Here is a 23,903-nt window from a genome sequence, read left to right as displayed (position 1 = left end):
TGTTAATGAGCTGCATGTTAATGAGCTGTATGTTAATGAGCTGTATGTTAATGAGCTGTATGTTAATTAGCTGTGTGTGTCTCTGTGTGTGTATACGTGTGTCTGTGTGTGTATGTTAATGAGCTGTATGTTAATGAGCTGTATGTTAATTAGCTGTGTGTGTGTCTCTGTGTGTGTATACGTGTGTCACTTTGACTTAAGCTCCGCCCACTTTGACTTAAGCTCCTCCCACTTTGATTTAAGCTCCTCCCACTTTGACTTAAGCTCCTCCCACTTTGACTTAAGCTCATCCCACTTTGATTTAAGCTCCTCCCACTTTGATTTAAGCTCCGCCCACTTTGACTTAAGCTCCGCCCACTTTGATTTAAGCTCCTCTCGCTTTGATTTAAGCTCCGCCCACTTTGATTTAAGCTCCGCCCACTTTGACTTAAGCTCATTACTTATAACTCCCCTCCTGAGTGAGCTAGAGGTCTGGTTTTCACATATGTCGAACATCTTGGTGAGACAAGTGTTTACCCAACGTTTCGGCTTGATCGGCCATTCGTAAGTGCAGAGAATTCATAACTCCCCTCCTAGCTGTGAGCTAGAGGTCTGGTTTTCACATATGTCGAACATCTCGGTGAGACAAGTGTTTACCCAGAGTTTCGGCTTGATCGGCCATTCGTGGCCCAAACGGGGAGCTTTGACGTAAGTGCGAAATCCGTAATTAAAGGGGGCGCCACGGAGCGACCGTTTGAGCTAGCGCCTCGAAACTCGGGGCACGCGACCGGACCCCTGTGACGCTTCACGGTGCCGATTTTTGGGTGACTGGGACTTTCTGGCACCGATTTCTGTTTTTCATCCTAGGCTTTCAACCTAGGGTGCAACTGCGTACAGTCTAGGTAGGTCGTTTGTTGGCAAATGAAAGAAAATTGGAATTAATCAATTAAGCCACTCCCACTTTGACACAAGCTCCGCCCACTAAATGTCTAAGCCACTCCCACTCACACTTAAGCTCCGCCCACTTTGACACAAGCTCCGCCCACTTTTGACACAAGCTCCGCCCACTAACGGTCTAAGCCACTCCCACTCCCACTTAAGCTCCGCCCACTTTGACTTAAGCTCCTCCCACTTTGATTTAAGCTCCTCCCACTTTGACTTAAGGTCCTCCCACTTTAATTTAAGCTCCGCCCACTTTGACTTAAGCTCCTCCCACTTTGATTTAAGCTCCTCCCACTTTGGTTTAAGCTCCGCCCACTTTGACTTAAGCTCCTCCCACTTTGATTTAAGCGCCGCCCACTTTGACTTACGCTCCTCCCACTTTGATTTAAGCTCCGCCCACTTTGACTTAAGCTCCGCCCACTTTGACTTAAGCTCCGCCCACTTTGACTTAAGCTCCTCCCACTTTGATTTAAGCTCCTCCCACTTTGATTTAAGCTCCTCCCACTTTGATTTAAGCTCCTCCCACTTTGACTTAAGCTCCGCCCACTTTGACTTAAGCTCCTCCCACTTTGATTTAAGCTCCTCCCACTTTGGTTTAAGCTCCGCCCACTTTGACTTAAGCTCCTCCCACTTTGATTTTAGCTCCTCCCACTTTGATTTAAGCTCCGCCCACTTTGACTTAAACTCCGCCCACTTTGATTTAAGCTCCGCCCACTTTGACTTAAGCTCCTCCCACTTTGATTTAAGCTCCTCCCACTTTGACTTAAGCTCCTCCCGCTTAGACTTAAGCTCCTCCCACTTTGATTTAAGCTCCTCCCACTTTGATTTAAGCTCCTCCCACTTTGATTTAAGCTCCTCCCACTTTGATTTAAGCTCCTCCCACTTTGACTTAAGCTCCGCTCACTTTGACTTAAGCTCCTCCCACTTTGATTTAAGCTCCTCCCACTTTAATTTAAGCTCCGCCCACTTTGACTTAAGCTCCTCCCACTTTGATTTAAGCTCCTCCCACTTTGGTTTAAGCTCCGCCCACTTTGACTTAAGCTCCTCCCACTTTGATTTAAGCTCCTCCCACTTTGATTTAAGCTCCGCCCACTTTGACTTAAGCTCCGCCCACTTTGATTTAAGCTCCGCCCACTTTGACTTAAGCTCCGCCCACTTTGATTTAAGCTCCGCCCACTTTGATTTAAGCTCCGCCCACTTTGACTTAAGCTCCTCCCACTTTGATTTAAGCTCCTCCCACTTTGATTTAAGCCCCTCCCACTTAGACTTAAGCTCCTCCCACTTTGATTTAAGCTCCTCCCACTTTGATTTAAGCTCCTCCCACTTTGATTTAAGCTCCTCCCACTTTGATTTAAGCTCCGCCCACTTTGACTTAAGCTCCTCCCACTTTGATTTAAGCTCCTCCCGCTTTGATTTAAGCTCCGCCCACTTTGACTTAAGCTCCTCCCACTTTGATTTAAGCTCCTCCCACTTTGATTTAAGCTCCGCCCACTTTGACTTAAGCTCCGCCCACTTTGATTTAAGCTCCGCCCACTTTGACTTAAGCTCCTCCCACTTTGATTTAAGCTCCTCCCACTTTGATTTAAGCTCCTCCCACTTTGACTTAAGCTCCTCCCACTTAGACTTAAGCTCCTCCCACTTTGATTTAAGCTCCTCCCACTTTGATTTAAGCTCCTCCCACTTTGAATTAAGCTCCTCCCACTTTAATTTAAGCTCCGCCCACTTTGACTTAAGCTCCGCCCACTTTGACTTAAGCTCCACCCACTTTGACTTAAGCTCCTCCCACTTTGACTTAAGTTCCTCCCACTTTGACTTAAGCTCCGCCCACTTTGACTTAAGCTCCGCCCACTTTGATTTAAGCTCCGCCCACTTTGACTTAAGCTCCTCCCACTTTGACTTAAGCTCCTCCCACTTTGATTTAAGCTCCTCCCACTTTGATTTAAGCTCCGCCCACTTTGACTTAAGCTCCGCCCACTTTGACTTAAGCTCCGCCCACTTATACACAAGCTCCGCCCACTTAGATACAAGCGCCGCCCACTTTAACTTAAGCTCCGCCCACTTTGCCTTAAGCTCCTCCCACTTTGACTTAAGCTCCGCCCACTTTGATTAAGCTCCGCCCACTTTGACTTAAGCTCCGCCCATTTTTATTTAAGCTCCGCCCACTTTGACTTAAGCTCCTCCCACTTTGACTTAAGCTCCTCCCACTTTGACTTAAGCTCCTCCCACTTTGATTTAAGCTCATCCCACTTTGATTTAAGCTCCTCCCACTTTGACTTAAGCTCCTCCCACTTAGACTTAAGCTCCTCCCACTTTGATTTAAGCTCCTCCCACTTTGATTTAAGCTCATCCCACTTTGGTTTAAGCTCCGCCCACTTTGACTTAAGCTCCTCCCACTTTGATTTAAGCTCCTCCCACTTTGATTTAAGCTCCGCCCACTTTGACTTAAGCTCCGCCCACTTTGATTTAAGCTCCGCCCACTTTGACTTAAGCTCCTCCCACTTTGATTTAAGCTCCTCCCACTTTGACTTAAGCTCCTCCCACTTAGACTTAAGCTCCTCCCACTTTGACTTAAGCTCCGCCCGCCCACTTTGATTTAAGCTCCGCCCACTTTGACTTAAGCTCCTCCCACTTTGATTTAAGCTCCTCCCACTTTGACTTAAGCTCCTCCCACTTAGACTTAAGCTCCTCCCACTTTGATTTAAGCTCCTCCCACTTTGACTTAAGCTCCGCCCACTTTGACTTAAGCTCCTCCCACTTTGATTTAAGCTCCTCCCACTTTAATTTAAGCTCCGCCCACTTTGACTTAAGCTCCTCGCACTTTGATTTAAGCTCCTCCCACTTTGGTTTAAGCTCCGCCCACTTTGACTTAAGCTCCTCCCACTTTGATTTAAGCTCCTACCACTTTGATTTAAGCTCCTCCCACTTTGATTTAAGCTCCTCCCACTTTGATTTAAGCTCCTCCCACTTTGATTTAAGCTCCTCCCACTTTGACTTAAGCTCCGCCCACTTTGACTTAAGCTCCTCCCACTTTGATTTAAGCTCCTCCCACTTCTATTTAAGCTCCTCCCACTTTGACTTAAGCTCCGCCCACTTTGACTTAAGCTCCTCCCACTTTGATTCAAGCTCCTCCCACTTTGATGTAAGCTCCTCCCACTTTGATTTAAGCTCCTCCCACTTTGATTTAAGCTCCTCCCACTTTGATTTAAGCTCCTCCCACTTTGACTTAAGCTCCGCCCACTTTGACTTAAGCTCCTCCCACTTTGATTTAAGCTCCTCCCACTTTAATTTAAGCTCCGCCCACTTTGACTTAAGCTCCTCCCATTTTGATTTAAGCTCCTCCCACTTTGGTTTAAGCTCCGCCCACTTTGACTTAAGCTCCTCCCACTTTGACTTAAGCTCCGCCCACTTTGACTTAAGCTCCTCCCACTTTGACTTAAGCTCCGCCCACTTTGATTTAAGCTCCGCCCACTTTGATTTAAGCTCCTCCCACTTTGATTTAAGCTCCTCCCACTTTGATTTAAGCTCCTCCCACTTTGATTTAAGCTCCTCCCACTTTGATTTAAGCTCCTCCCACTTTGATTTAAGCTCCTCCCACTTTGACTTAAGCTCCTCCCACTTTGATTTAAGCTCCGCCCACTTTGACTTAAGCTCCTCCCACTTTGACTTAAGCTCCTCCCACTTTGACTTAAGCTCCGCCCACTTTGACTTAAGCTCCTCCTCCCTCTCTGCCCCCCCCCTCTCATGTGTATTCATGTATCATAACCCTGGTGTACATACCTCTGTATATACTGCAGTTACCTACATATTTACACACTGCTCATCTGTTGCTATGGGACCAATAACTATGCTACATAACTGAGAGATTTATGTCTGGGGGGCAGAATAGCCCAGTGGATATGCTGTCGCCTGTATTACTGTACTTACGGTAAACAGTGGTTCTGCTGTCGCCTGTATTACTGTACTTACGGTAAACAGTGGTTCTGCTGTCGCCTGTATTACTGTACACACGGTAAACAGCGGTTCTACTGTCTTATTATGTATAATTGATGCTGCCTCCCCCCCCCTCCCAGATGCTGTTACCAACCCCTCCCTCTCAAACCCACTTTATACTTATGATAAAACAGTATGTTGTTCCAATTAAACCATGTTTACCCTAAAAATGTACAATAAACTAAGTCACTTCAGACTTTTGAACTTTTGGTTGACTTTGAGACAGGAGTGTAAAAGCAACAACCGTAGTTCAGCTGGGGGGGGGGGGGGGGTAGTAACCATAGTAGCCAACTACCTGGGTAGTAACCATAGTAACCAACTACCTGGGTAGTAACCATAGTAACCAACTACCTGGGTAGTAACCATAGTAACGAGGAACCCTAGAGAATGCTGGGAAAAGGCCTTGAGAGCCAAATGCAACTCTACTGCAATCCCTTTTAAATCCCTTTTCTCTCAAATAGAGCAAGATTGAACTGAATTGAACTAAAACAGATCTTGAGAAGTTCAATTTCACTTATAACTCAATTCTTTGGCAAAATGTTTTTGTAGTTACTGCAGTTAGCGTAGTGATAAATATCATCATAGGGAACAATGAGCACTGTTTTTAAACTTGAGAGCTTGAGTGCAGATGCTGAGTGCTGCCAGGCTCACTCAGGTATATGTGTCTGTCTCCCTCCAGTGGTGGTAAGCGGAAGTGGCCTGTGGCCTGTGTGTGTGATGATGAGATGATGATGATGATGATGGGGGGTGATAGGAAGGTCGTAGAGACACCATTCAAATGGTTTTAGATTCCCTGTCCTCTGGTCTATCCGGGGGTGTTGGAATTGTTCTCCTAACCCGCGGGGAACCATACGTTATTAACCCCGGGAGGGGTCACACTACGGGACGTATAACGCTGGCTATGAATGTGGTAGAAACACAAGGTTTTCATATTTAAGTTCATTAGGTCTACACGGTCATTTGAAGCCTAACGCCAGCCCTCTACGACCCCGGGAAGTCATGTTAAACTGAAGTTACAGACGACAGATCTGTCAAAAAAAAAAAAGTTAAAAAAATGCTTTCACCTAAGCTTTCATCTAAAAAGAAAGTAAAAAAAAAAAAAAAAAAAAAAAAAACGTCTAAGTCCCCGTGCCACCTAGCTAGGTTAGCTTAGGTCTCCCTGGCTCGGTTAAAGGACTTTAGCTCAGCAAGCGTAGGTGACACAGAAACACCATATTTCATATTTAAGTTCATTAGGTCTACACGGTCATTTTAAGCCTAACCCCAGCCCTCTGCGACCCCGGGACGTGACGCTATTGACCCCCCCGCAGATTCGTCACATGCTAACCGCGGATTACACTACGGGACGTATAACTTTGGCTATGAAGGGGGTAGAGACACGCGGTTTTCATATTTCTGTTCCTTAGGTCTACGCGGTCATTTTAAGCCTAACCCCAGCTCTCTACGACCCCGGGACGTGATGTTATTAAGCTTCCTGCACGTTTAGGCCATGCTAGCCCTCACCGGGGGCTTACCCCTTTTTGGATACAGCGTGATCTCACGATCATAAAAGCCTATGGGGCAGGGAACAAAAAAAAAAAAATGTGATAAAAAAAAAAAAAAAAAAAAAAAAAAACGATAGGGTGAAGATAGTGGATGCACGCATTTAACATCTCTCTATGACCTAAGCCCAAGGCAGTGTCAAAAAAAAAAAACGTTAGGGTGAAGATAGTGGATGCACGCGTTTAACATCTCTCTCTATGACCTGGGGTCACAAGGGTGAGGAATAACCAGCAGTGACATCTGAGCTCCTGGGCATACTCAGGTATATGTGCCTCCAGTGGTGGTAAGTTGAAGGCACATTATATTCACGACATTATCTATATAGTAGTTAGTATAGTTATGTATGTGTGTGTGTGTGTGTGTGTATAACCTGTGTGTGTGTGTGTATATAACCTGTGTGTGTATAACCTGTCTGTGTGTGTGTATGTTAATGAGCTGTATGTTAATGAGCTTCATGCTAATGAGCTTCATGCTAATGAGCTGGATGTTAATGAGCTGTGTAAAAGTGGGCGGAGCTTGTGTAAAAGTGGGCGGAGCTTAGGTCAAAGTGGGCGGAGCTTGTGTCTAAGTGGGAGTGGCTTAGACAGTTAGTGGGCGGAGCTTGTGTGGAAGTGGGAGTGGCTTAGACAGTTAGTGGGCGGAGCTTGTGTCAAAAGTGGGCGGAGCTTGTGTCAAAGTGGGCGGAGCTTAAGTGGAAGTGGGAGTGGCTTATACCGTTAGTGGGCGGAGCTTGTGTCAAAGTGGGAGTGGCTTAGACAGTTAGTGGGCGGAGCTTGTGTCAAAAGTGGGCGGAGCTTGTGTCAAAGTGGGCGGAGCTTAAGTGGGAGTGGGAGTGGCTTAGACATTTAGTGGGCGGAGCTTGTGTCAAAGTGGGAGTGGCTTAATTGATTAATTCCAATTTTCTCTCATTTGCCAACAAACGACCTACCTAGACTGTACGCAGTTGCACCCTAGGATGAAAGCCTAGGATGAAAAACAGAAATCGGTGCCAGAAAGTCCCAGTCACCCAAAAATCGGCACCGTGAAGCGTCACAGGGGTCCGGTCGCGTGCCCCGAGTTTCGAGGCGCTAGCTCAAACGGTCGCTCCGTGGCGCCCCCTTTAATTACGGGTTTCGCACTTACGTCAAAGCTCCCCGTTTGAGCCACGAATGGCCGATCAAGCCGAAACTCTAGGTAAACACTTGTCTCACCGAGATGTTCGACATATGTGAAAACCAGACCTCTAGCTCACAGCTAGGAGGGGAGTTATGAATTCTCTGCACTTACGAATGGCCGATCAAGCCGAAACTCTGGGTAAACACTTGTCTCACCGAGATGTTCCACATTCCATATGTGAAAACCAGACCTCTAGCTCACTCAGGAGGGGAGTTATAAGTAATGAGCTTAAGTCAAAGTGGGCGGAGCTTAAATCAAAGTGGGCGGAGCTTAAATCAAAGTGGGAGGAGCTTAAGGCAAAGTGGGAGGAGCTTAAATCAAAGTGGGAGGAGCTTAAATCAAAGTGGGCGGAGCTTAAATCAAAGTGGGAGGAGCTTAAATTAAAGTGGGAGGAGCTTAAGTCAAAGTGGGCGGAGCTTAAGTCAAAGTGGGCGGAGCTTAAATCAAAGTGGGAGGAGCTTAAGTCAAAGTGGGCGGAGCTTAAATCAAAGTGGGAGGAGCTGTGTTACTGTACTTACGGTAAACAGTGGTTCTGCTGTCGCCTGTATTACTGTACACACGGTAAACAGCGGTTCTACTGTCTTATTATGTATAATTGATGCTGCCTCCCCCCCTCCCAGATGCTGTTACCAACCCCTCCCTCTCAAACCCACTTTATACTTATGATAAAACAGTATGTTGTTCCAATTAAAACATGTTTACCCTAAAAATGTACAATAAACTAAGTCACTTCAGACTTTTGAACTTTTGGTTGACTTTGAGACAGGAGTGTAAAAGCAACAACCGTAGTTCAGCTGGGGGGGGGGGTCGTCGATGGTGAGCAAACCTGGGTAGTAAGTAACCATAGTAACCAACTACCTGGGTAGTAACCATAGTAACCAACTACCTGGGTAGTAACCATAGTAACCAACTACCTGGGTAGTAACCATAGTAACCAACTACCTGGGTAGTAACCATAGTAACCAACTACCTGGGTAGTAACCATAGTAACGAGGAACCCTAGAGAATGCTGGGAAAAGGCCTTGAGAGCCAAATGCAACTCTACTGCAATCCCTTTTAAATCCCTTTTCTCTCAAATAGAGCAAGATTGAACTGAATTGAACTAAAACAGATCTTGAGAAGTTCAATTTCACTTATAACTCAATTCTTTGGCAAAATGTTTTTGTAGTTACTGCAGTTAGCGTAGTGATAAATATCATCATAGGGAACAATGAGCACTGTTTTTAAACTTGAGAGCTTGAGTGCAGATGCTGAGTGCTGCCAGGCTCACTCAGGTATATGTGTCTGTCTCCCTCCAGTGGTGGTAAGTGGAAGTGGCCTGTGGCCTGTGTGTGTGATGATGAGATGATGATGATGATGATGGGGGGTGATAGGAAGGTCGTAGAGACACCATTCAAATGGTTTTAGATTCCCTGTCCTCTGGTCTATCCGGGGGTGTTGGAATTGTTCTCCTAACCCGCGGGGAACCATAGGTTATTAACCCCGGTAAGAGTCACACTACGGGACGTATAACAGTGGCTGTGAAGGGAGTATAAACACAAGATGTTGCTGAGTAGGTTCATTAGGTCTACACGGTCATTTGAAGCCTAACCCCAGCCCTCTACGACCCCGGGAAGTCATGTTAAACTGAAGTTACAACACAACGAGATTGCTAAGCTAACACCGCTAATGCGGAAGTCCCTCACACAGACAGAGAGAGAGACGTGCAGCCACCTAGTATCGAGGCCCGCGTGGAGCCGTGTTCCATCATTTCTTGTCAATTTCAATAAAGACAGACACACACAGACACACGGAGACAACGACAATGACGACAGGTCATTCTAGAGGAAGAGAGAAATGGGATAATAGGATTCTATTCTCTGACAGCCAATGTCCGCGATTCCACACTGGCCAGTAGATGTCGAGATTTTTTTTTTTTATATGTTTGTATGACTGGCTCGTTAGCTCAGTGTGTAAGTCTGCCGCAAGGTAGACTTTGTAGTCCTGGGTTCGAATCCCAGGCGGGCAGGTCACTTTGCACTTTGTTAATTTGAAGTCCAAACAGGAAGAAAAAAAAAAAGGCATGCGCAGCGGCAAATAATTCCTGGGCTCAGTCCAGAGAGAGAGAGAGAGAGAGAGAGAGAGAGAGGAATTTTCCCTTTTGAAAATATATTTTTGAAAAATCCCGCCTCAAAATATTTTTTTTTTTTTTTTTTTTCTTCTTCTTCTGTGTCAGTGCGTCTACCGGCCCGAGTCTCTATGGGGGAATGCAATGACCGTTTTGGACACCAAACACACCAAAGAACATCTACTCTTCGAGGCGAATCCAGTCAGACCATTATCAGACCTGCTGGACGTGTCTGTGCGCGTGTGTGACTGGATGTCTACATTCAATGTGTCTCACCGTGTGACTGGATGTGTGTGTGTATATATGTGTTAATGAGCTGTATGAGTGTGTGTATGTGGATGAGTGTGGATGTGTGTGTATGAGTATGTGTGTATGAGTATGTGTGTGGATGTGTGAGTATGTGTATATGTGTGTGGATGTGTGTGTATGAGTATGTGTGTGGATGTGTGTATGAGTATGTGTGGATGTGTGTGTATGAGTATGTGTATATGTATGTGTATGCTTATGTATGTTAATGAGCTGTATGTTAATGAGCTTCATGTTAATTAGCTTCATACTAATGAGCTTCATGCTAATGAGCTGTATGTTAATGAGCTTCATGTTAATGAGCTTCATGCTAATGTCTCTGTGTGTATACGTGTGTATATGTTTATGAGCTGTATGTTAATGAGCTGCATGCTAATGAGCTTCATGCTAATGAGCTGTATGTTAATGAGCTTAATGTTAATGAGATTCATGCTAATGAGCTGTATGTTAATTAGCTGTGTGTGTCTCTGTGTGTGTATAAGTGTGTCTGTGTGTGTGTATGTTAATGAGCTGTATGTTAATGAGCTTCATGTTAATGAGATGTATGTTAATGAGCTGTATGTTAATGAGCTGTGTGTGTCTCTGTGTGTGTATACGTGTGTCTGTGTGTGTGTATGTTAATGAGCTGTATGTTAATGAGCTGTATGTTAATTAGCTGTGTGTGTGTCTCTGTGTGTGTATACGTGTGTCACTTTGACTTAAGCTCCGCCCACTTTGACTTAAGCTCCTCCCACTTTGATTTAAGCTCCTCCCACTTTGACTTAAGCTCCTCCCACTTTGACTTAAGCTCATCCCACTTTGATTTAAGCTCCTCCCACTTTGATTTAAGCTCCGCCCACTTTGACTTAAGCTCCGCCCACTTTGATTTAAGCTCCTCCCGCTTTGATTTAAGCTCCGCCCACTTTGACTTAAGCTCATTACTTATAACTCCCCTCCTGAGTGAGCTAGAGGTCTGGTTTTCACATATGTCGAACATCTTGGTGAGACAAGTGTTTACCCAACGTTTCGGCTTGATCGGCCATTCGTAAGTGCAGAGAATTCATAACTCCCCTCCTAGCTGTGAGCTAGAGGTCTGGTTTTCACATATGTCGAACATCTCGGTGAGACAAGTGTTTACCCAGAGTTTCGGCTTGATCGGCCATTCGTGGCCCAAACGGGGAGCTTTGACGTAAGTGCGAAATCCGTAATTAAAGGGGGCGCCACGGAGCGACCGTTTGAGCTAGCGCCTCGAAACTCGGGGCACGAGACCGGACCCCTGTGACGCTTCACGGTGCCGATTTTTGGGTGACTGGGACTTTCTGGCACCGATTTCTGTTTTTCATCCTAGGCTTTCATCCTAGGGTGCAACTGCGTACAGTCTAGGTAGGTCGTTTGTTGGCAAATGAAAGAAAATTGGAATTAATCAATTAAGCCACTCCCACTTTGACACAAGCTCCGCCCACTAAATGTCTAAGCCACTCCCACTCACACTTAAGCTCCGCCCACTTTGACACAAGCTCCGCCCACTTTTGACACAAGCTCCGCCCACTAACGGTCTAAGCCACTCCCACTCCCACTTAAGCTCCGCCCACTTTGACTTAAGCTCCTCCCACTTTGATTTAAGCTCCTCCCACTTTGACTTAAGGTCCTCCCACTTTAATTTAAGCTCCGCCCACTTTGACTTAAGCTCCTCCCACTTTGATTTAAGCTCCTCCCACTTTGGTTTAAGCTCCGCCCACTTTGACTTAAGCTCCTCCCACTTTGATTTAAGCGCCGCCCACTTTGACTTACGCTCCTCCCACTTTGATTTAAGCTCCGCCCACTTTGACTTAAGCTCCGCCCACTTTGACTTAAGCTCCGCCCACTTTGACTTAAGCTCCTCCCACTTTGATTTAAGCTCCTCCCACTTTGATTTAAGCTCCTCCCACTTTGATTTAAGCTCCTCCCACTTTGACTTAAGCTCCGCCCACTTTGACTTAAGCTCCTCCCACTTTGATTTAAGCTCCTCCCACTTTGGTTTAAGCTCCGCCCACTTTGACTTAAGCTCCTCCCACTTTGATTTTAGCTCCTCCCACTTTGATTTAAGCTCCGCCCACTTTGACTTAAACTCCGCCCACTTTGATTTAAGCTCCGCCCACTTTGACTTAAGCTCCTCCCACTTTGATTTAAGCTCCTCCCACTTTGACTTAAGCTCCTCCCGCTTAGACTTAAGCTCCTCCCACTTTGATTTAAGCTCCTCCCACTTTGATTTAAGCTCCTCCCACTTTGATTTAAGCTCCTCCCACTTTGATTTAAGCTCCTCCCACTTTGACTTAAGCTCCGCTCACTTTGACTTAAGCTCCTCCCACTTTGATTTAAGCTCCTCCCACTTTAATTTAAGCTCCGCCCACTTTGACTTAAGCTCCTCCCACTTTGATTTAAGCTCCTCCCACTTTGGTTTAAGCTCCGCCCACTTTGACTTAAGCTCCTCCCACTTTGATTTAAGCTCCGCCCACTTTGATTTAAGCTCCGCCCACTTTGACTTAAGCTCCGCCCACTTTGATTTAAGCTCCGCCCACTTTGACTTAAGCTCCGCCCACTTTGATTTAAGCTCCGCCCACTTTGACTTAAGCTCCTCCCACTTTGATTTAAGCTCCTCCCACTTTGACTTAAGCCCCTCCCACTTAGACTTAAGCTCCTCCCACTTTGATTTAAGCTCCTCCCACTTTGATTTAAGCTCCTCCCACTTTGATTTAAGCTCCTCCCACTTTGATTTAAGCTCCTCCCACTTTGACTTAAGCTCCGCTCACTTTGACTTAAGCTCCTCCCACTTTGATTTAAGCTCCTCCCACTTTAATTTAAGCTCCGCCCACTTTGACTTAAGCTCCTCCCACTTTGATTTAAGCTCCTCCCACTTTGGTTTAAGCTCCGCCCACTTTGACTTAAGCTCCTCCCACTTTGATTTAAGCTCCTCCCACTTTGATTTAAGCTCCGCCCACTTTGACTTAAGCTCCGCCCACTTTGATTTAAGCTCCGCCCACTTTGACTTAAGCTCCGCCCACTTTGATTTAAGCTCCGCCCACTTTGACTTAAGCTCCTCCCACTTTGATTTAAGCTCCTCCCACTTTGACTTAAGCCCCTCCCACTTAGACTTAAGCTCCTCCCACTTTGATTTAAGCTCCTCCCACTTTGATTTAAGCTCCTCCCACTTTGATTTAAGCTCCTCCCACTTTAATTTAAGCTCCGCCCACTTTGACTTAAGCTCCTCCCACTTTGATTTACGCTCCTCCCACTTTGGTTTAAGCTCCGCCCACTTTGACTTAAGCTCCTCCCACTTTGATTTAAGCTCCTCCCACTTTGATTTAAGCTCCGCCCACTTTGACTTAAGCTCCGCCCACTTTGATTTAAGCTCCGCCCACTTTGATTTAAGCTCCGCCCACTTTGACTTAAGCTCCTCCCACTTTGATTTAAGCTCCTCCCACTTTGACTTAAGCTCCTCCCACTTAGACTTAAGCTCCTCCCACTTTGATTTAAGCTCCTCCCACTTTGATTTAAGCTCCTCCCACTTTGAATTAAGCTCCTCCCACTTTGATTTAAGCTCCTCCCACTTTGACTTAAGCTCTGCCCACTTTGACTTAAGCTCCTCCCACTTTGATTTAAGCTCCTCCCACTTTGATTTAAGCTCCTCCCACTTTGATTTAAGCTCCTCCCACTTTGACTTATGCTCCGCCCACTTTGACTTAAGCTCCTCCCACTTTGATTTAAGCTCCTCCCACTTTAATTTAAGCTCCGCCCACTTTGACTTAAGCTCCTCCCACTTTGATTTAAGCTCCTCCCACTTTGGTTTAAGCTCCGCCCACTTTGACTTAAGCTCCTCCCACTTTGATTTAAGCTCCTCCCACTTTGATTTAAGCTCCGCCCACTTTGACTTAAGCTCGGCCCACTTTGATTTAAGCTCCGCCCACTTTGACTTAAGCTCCTCCCACTTTGATTTAAGCTCCTCCCACTTTGACTTAAGCTCATCCCACTTAGACTTAAGCTCCTCCCACTTTGATTTAAGCTCCTCCCACTTTGATTTAAGCTCCTCCCACCTTGAATTAAGCTCCTCCCACTTTGATTTAAGCTCCTCCCACTTTGACTTAAGCTCCGCCCACTTTGACTTAAGCTCCTCCCACTTTGATTTAAGCTCCTCCCACTTTGATTTAAGCTCCTCCCACTTTGATTTAAGCTCCTCCCACTTTGACTTATGCTCCGCCCACTTTGACTTAAGCTCCTCCCACTTTGATTTAAGCTCCTCCCACTTTAATTTAAGCTCCGCCCACTTTGACTTAAGCTCCTCCCACTTTGATTTAAGCTCCTCCCACTTTGATTTAAGCTCCTCCCACTTTGACTTAAGCTCCGCCCACTTTGACTTAAGCTCCTCCCACTTTGATTTAAGCTCCTCCCACTTTGGTTTAAGCTCCGCCCACTTTGACTTAAGCTCCTCCCACTTTGATTTTAGCTCCTCCCACTTTGATTTAAGCTCCGCCCACTTTGACTTAAACTCCGCCCACTTTGATTTAAGCTCCGCCCACTTTGACTTAAGCTCCTCCCACTTTGATTTAAGCTCCTCCCACTTTGACTTAAGCTCCTCCCGCTTAGACTTAAGCTCCTCCCACTTTGATTTAAGCTCCTCCCACTTTGATTTAATCTCCTCCCACTTTGATTTAAGCTCCTCCCACTTTGATTTAAGCTCCTCCCACTTTGACTTAAGCTCCGCTCACTTTGACTTAAGCTCCTCCCACTTTGATTTAAGCTCCTCCCACTTTAATTTAAGCTCCGCCCACTTTGACTTAAGCTCCTCCCACTTTGATTTAAGCTCCTCCCACTTTGGTTTAAGCTCCGCCCACTTTGACTTAAGCTCCTCCCACTTTGATTTAAGCTCCTCCCACTTTGATTTAAGCTCCGCCCACTTTGACTTAAGCTCCGCCCACTTTGATTTAAGCTCCGCCCACTTTGACTTAAGCTCCGCCCACTTTGATTTAAGCTCCGCCCACTTTGACTTAAGCTCCTCCCACTTTGATTTAAGCTCCTCCCACTTTGACTTAAGCCCCTCCCACTTAGACTTAAGCTCCTCCAACTTTGATTTAAGCTCCTCCCACTTTGATTTAAGCTCCTCCCACTTTGATTTAAGCTCCTCCCACTTTAATTTAAGCTCCGCCCACTTTGACTTAAGCTCCTCCCACTTTGATTTAAGCTCCTCCCACTTTGACTTAAGCTCCTCCCACTTAGACTTAAGCTCCTCCCACTTTGATTTAAGCTCCTCCCACTTTGATTTAAGCTCCTCCCACTTTGAATTAAGCTCCTCCCACTTTGATTTAAGCTCCTCCCACTTTGACTTAAGCTCTGCCCACTTTGACTTAAGCTCCTCCCACTTTGATTTAAGCTCCTCCCACTTTGATTTAAGCTCCTCCCACTTTGATTTAAGCTCCTCCCACTTTGACTTATGCTCCGCCCACTTTGACTTAAGCTCCTCCCACTTTGATTTAAGCTCCTCCCACTTTAATTTAAGCTCCGCCCACTTTGACTTAAGCTCCTCCCACTTTGATTTAAGCTCCTCCCACTTTGGTTTAAGCTCCGCCCACTTTGACTTAAGCTCCTCCCACTTTGATTTAAGCTCCTCCCACTTTGATTTAAGCTCCGCCCACTTTGACTTAAGCTCCGCCCACTTTGATTTAAGCTCCGCCCACTTTGACTTAAGCTCCTCCCACTTTGATTTAAGCTCCTCCCACTTTGACTTAAGCTCCTCCCACTTTGATTTAAGCTCCTCCCACTTTGATTTAAGCTCCTCCCACTTTGATTTAAGCTCCTCCCACTTTGATTTAAGCTCCTCCCACTTTGACTTATGCTCCGCCCACTTTGACTTAAGCTCCTCCCACTTTGATTTAAGCTCCTCCCACTTTAATTTAAGCTCCGCCCACTTTGACTTAAGCTCCTCCCACTTTGATTTAAGCTCCTCCCACTTTAATTTAAGCTCCGCCCACTTTGACTTAAGCTCCTCCCACTTTGATTTAAGCTCCTCCCACTTTGATTTAAGCTCCGCCCACTTTGACTTAAGCTCCGCCCACTTTGATTTAAGCTCCGCCCACTTTGACTTAAGCTCCTCCCACTTTGATTTAAGCTCCTCCCACTTTGACTTAAGCTCCTCCCACTTAGACTTAAGCTCCTCCCACTTTGATTTAAGCTCCTCCCATTTTGATTTAAGCTCCTCCCACTTTGATTTAAGCTCCTCCCACTTTGATTTAAGCTCCTCCCACTTTGATTTAAGCTCCGCCCACTTTGACTTAAGCTCCTCCCACTTTGACTTAAGCTCCGCCCACTTTGACTTAAGCTCCTCCTCCCTCTCTGCCCCCCCCCCTCTCATGTGTATGATCCAGTCTGATGTCCTCCTCCCAGTGAAGAAGAAGAAGAAGAAGAACTGCCCCATCCTGGGTCAGGGCAGGGTCACGGCAGGGGTCAAGGCAGGGTCAAGGGCAGGTCTGAAGGCGCTGAAGTATTAAGAAATGTCTAAAAGAATCTGTCAGAAGCAGAGAGACATTCATGAACATTTCTTTAAAATATATTATTGGAAATTATAAATTATTTAGTCTCTAACTCTGTCAAGCTTGACCAAGATTAAGAAGATATCGTGCATGACTCATCTTTTCCCCTCAACCCCCCCCCTCTCTGTCCTCCTCTCTCATGTGTATTAATGTATCATAACCCTGGTGAACATACCTCTGTATATACTGCAGTTACCTACATATTTACACACTGCTCATCTGTTGCTATGGGACCAATAACTATGCTACATAACTGTGAGATTTATGTCTGGGGGCGCAGAATAGCCCAGTGGATATGCTGTCGCCTGTATTACTGTACTTACGGTAAACAGTGGTTCTGCTGTCGCCTGTATTACTGTACACACGGTAAACAGCGGTTCTACTGTCTTATTATGTATAATTGATGCTGCCTCCCCCCCCCCTCCCAGATGCTGTTACCAACCCCTCCCTCTCAAACCCACTTTATACTTATGATAAAACAGTATGTTGTTCCAATTAAACCATGTTTACCCTAAAAATGTACAATAAACTAAGTCACTTCAGACTTTTGAACTTTTGGTTGACTTTGAGACAGGAGTGTAAAAGCAACAACCGTAGTTCAGCTGGGGGGGGGGTCGTCGATGGTGAGCAAACCTGGGTAGTAAGTAACCATAGTAACCAACTACCTGGGTAGTAACCATAGTAACCAACTACCTGGGTAGTAACCATAGTAACGAGGAACCCTAGAGAATGCTGGGAAAAGGCCTTGAGAGCCAAATGCAACTCTACTGCAATCCCTTTTAAATCCCTTTTCTCTCAAATAGAGCAAGATTGAACTGAATTGAACTAAAACAGATCTTGAGAAGTTCAATTTCACTTATAACTCAATTCTTTGGCAAAATGTTTTTGTAGTTACTGCAGTTAGCGTAGTGATAAATATCATCATAGGGAACAATGAGCACTGTTTTTAAACTTGAGAGCTTGAGTGCAGATGCTGAGTGCTGCCAGGCTCACTCAGGTATATGTGTCTGTCTCCCTCCAGTGGTGGTAAGTGGAAGTGGCCTGTGGCCTGTGTGTGTGATGATGATGATGATGGGGGGCGATAGGAAGGTCGTAGAGACACCATTCAAATGGTTTTAGATTCCCTGTCCTCTGGTCTATCCGGGGGTGTTGGAATTGTTCTCCTAACCCGCGGGGAACCATACGTTATTAACCCCGGTAAGAGTCACACTACGGGACGTATAACAGTGGCTGTGAAGGGAGTATAAACACAAGATGTTGCTGAGTAGGTTCATTAGGTCTACACGGTCATTTGAAGCCTAACCCCAGCCCTCTACGACCCCGGGAAGTCATGTTAAACTGAAGTTACAACACAACGAGATTGCTAAGCTAACACCGCTAATGCGGAAGTCCCTCACACAGACAGAGAGAGAGACGTGCAGCCACCTAGTATCGAGGCCCGCGTGGAGCCGTGTTCCATCATTTCTTGTCAATTTCAATAAAGACAGACACACACAGACACACGGAGACAACGACAATGACGACAGGTCATTCTAGAGGAAGAGAGAAATGGGATAATAGGATTCTATTCTCTGACAGCCAATGTCCGCGATTCCACACTGGCCAGTAGATGTCGAGATTTTTTTTTTTTATATGTTTGTATGACTGGCTCGTTAGCTCAGTGTGTAAGTCTGCCGCAAGGTAGACTTTGTAGTCCTGGGTTCGAATCCCAGGCGGGCAGGTCACTTTGCACTTTGTTAATTTGAAGTCCAAACAGGAAGAAAAAAAAAAAGGCATGCGCAGCGGCAAATAATTCCTGGGCTCAGTCCAGAGAGAGAGAGAGAGAGAGAGAGAGAGAGAGGAATTTTCCCTTTTGAAAATATATTTTTGAAAAATCCCGCCTCAAAATATTTTTTTTTTTTTTTTTTTTCTTCTTCTTCTGTGTCAGTGCGTCTACCGGCCCGAGTCTCTATGGGGGAATGCAATGACCGTTTTGGACACCAAACACACCAAAGAACATCTACTCTTCGAGGCGAATCCAGTCAGACCATTATCAGACCTGCTGGACGTGTCTGTGCGCGTGTGTGACTGGATGTCTACATTCAATGTGTCTCACCGTGTGACTGGATGTGTGTGTGTATATATGTGTTAATGAGCTGTATGAGTGTGTGTATGTGGATGAGTGTGGATGTGTGTGTATGAGTATGTGTGTATGAGTATGTGTGTGGATGTGTGAGTATGTGTATATGTGTGTGGATGTGTGTGTATGAGTATGTGTGTGGATGTGTGTATGAGTATGTGTGGATGTGTGTGTATGAGTATGTGTATATGTATGTGTATGCTTATGTATGTTAATGAGCTGTATGTTAATGAGCTTCATGTTAATTAGCTTCATACTAATGAGCTTCATGCTAATGAGCTGTATGTTAATGAGCTTCATGTTAATGAGCTTCATGCTAATGTCTCTGTGTGTATACGTGTGTATATGTTTATGAGCTGTATGTTAATGAGCTGCATGCTAATGAGCTTCATGCTAATGAGCTGTATGTTAATGAGCTTAATGTTAATGAGATTCATGCTAATGAGCTGTATGTTAATTAGCTGTGTGTGTCTCTGTGTGTGTATAAGTGTGTCTGTGTGTGTGTATGTTAATGAGCTGTATGTTAATGAGCTTCATGTTAATGAGATGTATGTTAATGAGCTGTATGTTAATGAGCTGTGTGTGTCTCTGTGTGTGTATACGTGTGTCTGTGTGTGTGTATGTTAATGAGCTGTATGTTAATGAGCTGTATGTTAATTAGCTGTGTGTGTGTCTCTGTGTGTGTATACGTGTGTCACTTTGACTTAAGCTCCGCCCACTTTGACTTAAGCTCCTCCCACTTTGATTTAAGCTCCTCCCACTTTGACTTAAGCTCCTCCCACTTTGACTTAAGCTCATCCCACTTTGATTTAAGCTCCTCCCACTTTGATTTAAGCTCCGCCCACTTTGACTTAAGCTCCGCCCACTTTGATTTAAGCTCCTCCCGCTTTGATTTAAGCTCCGCCCACTTTGACTTAAGCTCATTACTTATAACTCCCCTCCTGAGTGAGCTAGAGGTCTGGTTTTCACATATGTCGAACATCTTGGTGAGACAAGTGTTTACCCAACGTTTCGGCTTGATCGGCCATTCGTAAGTGCAGAGAATTCATAACTCCCCTCCTAGCTGTGAGCTAGAGGTCTGGTTTTCACATATGTCGAACATCTCGGTGAGACAAGTGTTTACCCAGAGTTTCGGCTTGATCGGCCATTCGTGGCCCAAACGGGGAGCTTTGACGTAAGTGCGAAATCCGTAATTAAAGGGGGCGCCACGGAGCGACCGTTTGAGCTAGCGCCTCGAAACTCGGGGCACGAGACCGGACCCCTGTGACGCTTCACGGTGCCGATTTTTGGGTGACTGGGACTTTCTGGCACCGATTTCTGTTTTTCATCCTAGGCTTTCATCCTAGGGTGCAACTGCGTACAGTCTAGGTAGGTCGTTTGTTGGCAAATGAAAGAAAATTGGAATTAATCAATTAAGCCACTCCCACTTTGACACAAGCTCCGCCCACTAAATGTCTAAGCCACTCCCACTCACACTTAAGCTCCGCCCACTTTGACACAAGCTCCGCCCACTTTTGACACAAGCTCCGCCCACTAACGGTCTAAGCCACTCCCACTCCCACTTAAGCTCCGCCCACTTTGACTTAAGCTCCTCCCACTTTGATTTAAGCTCCTCCCACTTTGACTTAAGGTCCTCCCACTTTAATTTAAGCTCCGCCCACTTTGACTTAAGCTCCTCCCACTTTGATTTAAGCTCCTCCCACTTTGGTTTAAGCTCCGCCCACTTTGACTTAAGCTCCTCCCACTTTGATTTAAGCGCCGCCCACTTTGACTTACGCTCCTCCCACTTTGATTTAAGCTCCGCCCACTTTGACTTAAGCTCCGCCCACTTTGACTTAAGCTCCGCCCACTTTGACTTAAGCTCCTCCCACTTTGATTTAAGCTCCTCCCACTTTGATTTAAGCTCCTCCCACTTTGATTTAAGCTCCTCCCACTTTGACTTAAGCTCCGCCCACTTTGACTTAAGCTCCTCCCACTTTGATTTAAGCTCCTCCCACTTTGGTTTAAGCTCCGCCCACTTTGACTTAAGCTCCTCCCACTTTGATTTTAGCTCCTCCCACTTTGATTTAAGCTCCGCCCACTTTGACTTAAACTCCGCCCACTTTGATTTAAGCTCCGCCCACTTTGACTTAAGCTCCTCCCACTTTGATTTAAGCTCCTCCCACTTTGACTTAAGCTCCTCCCGCTTAGACTTAAGCTCCTCCCACTTTGATTTAAGCTCCTCCCACTTTGATTTAAGCTCCTCCCACTTTGATTTAAGCTCCTCCCACTTTGATTTAAGCTCCTCCCACTTTGACTTAAGCTCCGCTCACTTTGACTTAAGCTCCTCCCACTTTGATTTAAGCTCCTCCCACTTTAATTTAAGCTCCGCCCACTTTGACTTAAGCTCCTCCCACTTTGATTTAAGCTCCTCCCACTTTGGTTTAAGCTCCGCCCACTTTGACTTAAGCTCCTCCCACTTTGATTTAAGCTCCGCCCACTTTGATTTAAGCTCCGCCCACTTTGACTTAAGCTCCGCCCACTTTGATTTAAGCTCCGCCCACTTTGACTTAAGCTCCGCCCACTTTGATTTAAGCTCCGCCCACTTTGACTTAAGCTCCTCCCACTTTGATTTAAGCTCCTCCCACTTTGACTTAAGCCCCTCCCACTTAGACTTAAGCTCCTCCCACTTTGATTTAAGCTCCTCCCACTTTGATTTAAGCTCCTCCCACTTTGATTTAAGCTCCTCCCACTTTGATTTAAGCTCCTCCCACTTTGACTTAAGCTCCGCTCACTTTGACTTAAGCTCCTCCCACTTTGATTTAAGCTCCTCCCACTTTAATTTAAGCTCCGCCCACTTTGACTTAAGCTCCTCCCACTTTGATTTAAGCTCCTCCCACTTTGGTTTAAGCTCCGCCCACTTTGACTTAAGCTCCTCCCACTTTGATTTAAGCTCCTCCCACTTTGATTTAAGCTCCGCCCACTTTGACTTAAGCTCCGCCCACTTTGATTTAAGCTCCGCCCACTTTGACTTAAGCTCCGCCCACTTTGATTTAAGCTCCGCCCACTTTGACTTAAGCTCCTCCCACTTTGATTTAAGCTCCTCCCACTTTGACTTAAGCCCCTCCCACTTAGACTTAAGCTCCTCCCACTTTGATTTAAGCTCCTCCCACTTTGATTTAAGCTCCTCCCACTTTGATTTAAGCTCCTCCCACTTTAATTTAAGCTCCGCCCACTTTGACTTAAGCTCCTCCCACTTTGATTTACGCTCCTCCCACTTTGGTTTAAGCTCCGCCCACTTTGACTTAAGCTCCTCCCACTTTGATTTAAGCTCCTCCCACTTTGATTTAAGCTCCGCCCACTTTGACTTAAGCTCCGCCCACTTTGATTTAAGCTCCGCCCACTTTGATTTAAGCTCCGCCCACTTTGACTTAAGCTCCTCCCACTTTGATTTAAGCTCCTCCCACTTTGACTTAAGCTCCTCCCACTTAGACTTAAGCTCCTCCCACTTTGATTTAAGCTCCTCCCACTTTGATTTAAGCTCCTCCCACTTTGAATTAAGCTCCTCCCACTTTGATTTAAGCTCCTCCCACTTTGACTTAAGCTCTGCCCACTTTGACTTAAGCTCCTCCCACTTTGATTTAAGCTCCTCCCACTTTGATTTAAGCTCCTCCCACTTTGATTTAAGCTCCTCCCACTTTGACTTATGCTCCGCCCACTTTGACTTAAGCTCCTCCCACTTTGATTTAAGCTCCTCCCACTTTAATTTAAGCTCCGCCCACTTTGACTTAAGCTCCTCCCACTTTGATTTAAGCTCCTCCCACTTTGGTTTAAGCTCCGCCCACTTTGACTTAAGCTCCTCCCACTTTGATTTAAGCTCCTCCCACTTTGATTTAAGCTCCGCCCACTTTGACTTAAGCTCGGCCCACTTTGATTTAAGCTCCGCCCACTTTGACTTAAGCTCCTCCCACTTTGATTTAAGCTCCTCCCACTTTGACTTAAGCTCATCCCACTTAGACTTAAGCTCCTCCCACTTTGATTTAAGCTCCTCCCACTTTGATTTAAGCTCCTCCCACCTTGAATTAAGCTCCTCCCACTTTGATTTAAGCTCCTCCCACTTTGACTTAAGCTCCGCCCACTTTGACTTAAGCTCCTCCCACTTTGATTTAAGCTCCTCCCACTTTGATTTAAGCTCCTCCCACTTTGATTTAAGCTCCTCCCACTTTGACTTATGCTCCGCCCACTTTGACTTAAGCTCCTCCCACTTTGATTTAAGCTCCTCCCACTTTAATTTAAGCTCCGCCCACTTTGACTTAAGCTCCTCCCACTTTGATTTAAGCTCCTCCCACTTTGATTTAAGCTCCTCCCACTTTGACTTAAGCTCCGCCCACTTTGACTTAAGCTCCTCCCACTTTGATTTAAGCTCCTCCCACTTTGGTTTAAGCTCCGCCCACTTTGACTTAAGCTCCTCCCACTTTGATTTTAGCTCCTCCCACTTTGATTTAAGCTCCGCCCACTTTGACTTAAACTCCGCCCACTTTGATTTAAGCTCCGCCCACTTTGACTTAAGCTCCTCCCACTTTGATTTAAGCTCCTCCCACTTTGACTTAAGCTCCTCCCGCTTAGACTTAAGCTCCTCCCACTTTGATTTAAGCTCCTCCCACTTTGATTTAATCTCCTCCCACTTTGATTTAAGCTCCTCCCACTTTGATTTAAGCTCCTCCCACTTTGACTTAAGCTCCGCTCACTTTGACTTAAGCTCCTCCCACTTTGATTTAAGCTCCTCCCACTTTAATTTAAGCTCCGCCCACTTTGACTTAAGCTCCTCCCACTTTGATTTAAGCTCCTCCCACTTTGGTTTAAGCTCCGCCCACTTTGACTTAAGCTCCTCCCACTTTGATTTAAGCTCCTCCCACTTTGATTTAAGCTCCGCCCACTTTGACTTAAGCTCCGCCCACTTTGATTTAAGCTCCGCCCACTTTGACTTAAGCTCCGCCCACTTTGATTTAAGCTCCGCCCACTTTGACTTAAGCTCCTCCCACTTTGATTTAAGCTCCTCCCACTTTGACTTAAGCCCCTCCCACTTAGACTTAAGCTCCTCCAACTTTGATTTAAGCTCCTCCCACTTTGATTTAAGCTCCTCCCACTTTGATTTAAGCTCCTCCCACTTTAATTTAAGCTCCGCCCACTTTGACTTAAGCTCCTCCCACTTTGATTTAAGCTCCTCCCACTTTGACTTAAGCTC

At 45.8% G+C, this 23,903-nt stretch overlaps 1 protein-coding gene across 1 annotated transcript in view; it reads left to right on the top strand.

Moving 5' to 3' along the window:
* The window catches only part of LOC308160959 (bone morphogenetic protein receptor type-2-like), a gene marked incomplete at both ends in the record, with an annotated part of 66,441 nt that overhangs the window by 18,736 nt on the left and 23,802 nt on the right, over positions 1–23,903 (top strand). The window contains one exon of the mRNA XM_080534882.1: positions 16,415–16,495. Coding sequence (XP_080391008.1) covers positions 16,415–16,495 — 81 coding nt within the window. The remainder of the gene's footprint in view (positions 1–16,414; positions 16,496–23,903) is intronic.

The sequence above is a fragment of the Nansenia antarctica genome (genome assembly GCF_963989245.1).
Source record: "Nansenia antarctica genome assembly, chromosome: 6".
Lineage (NCBI taxonomy): Eukaryota > Metazoa > Chordata > Actinopteri > Argentiniformes > Microstomatidae > Nansenia > Nansenia antarctica.
Note: the sequence above shows the minus strand (reverse complement) of the source record. Positions and strands in the feature narration are given on the sequence as shown.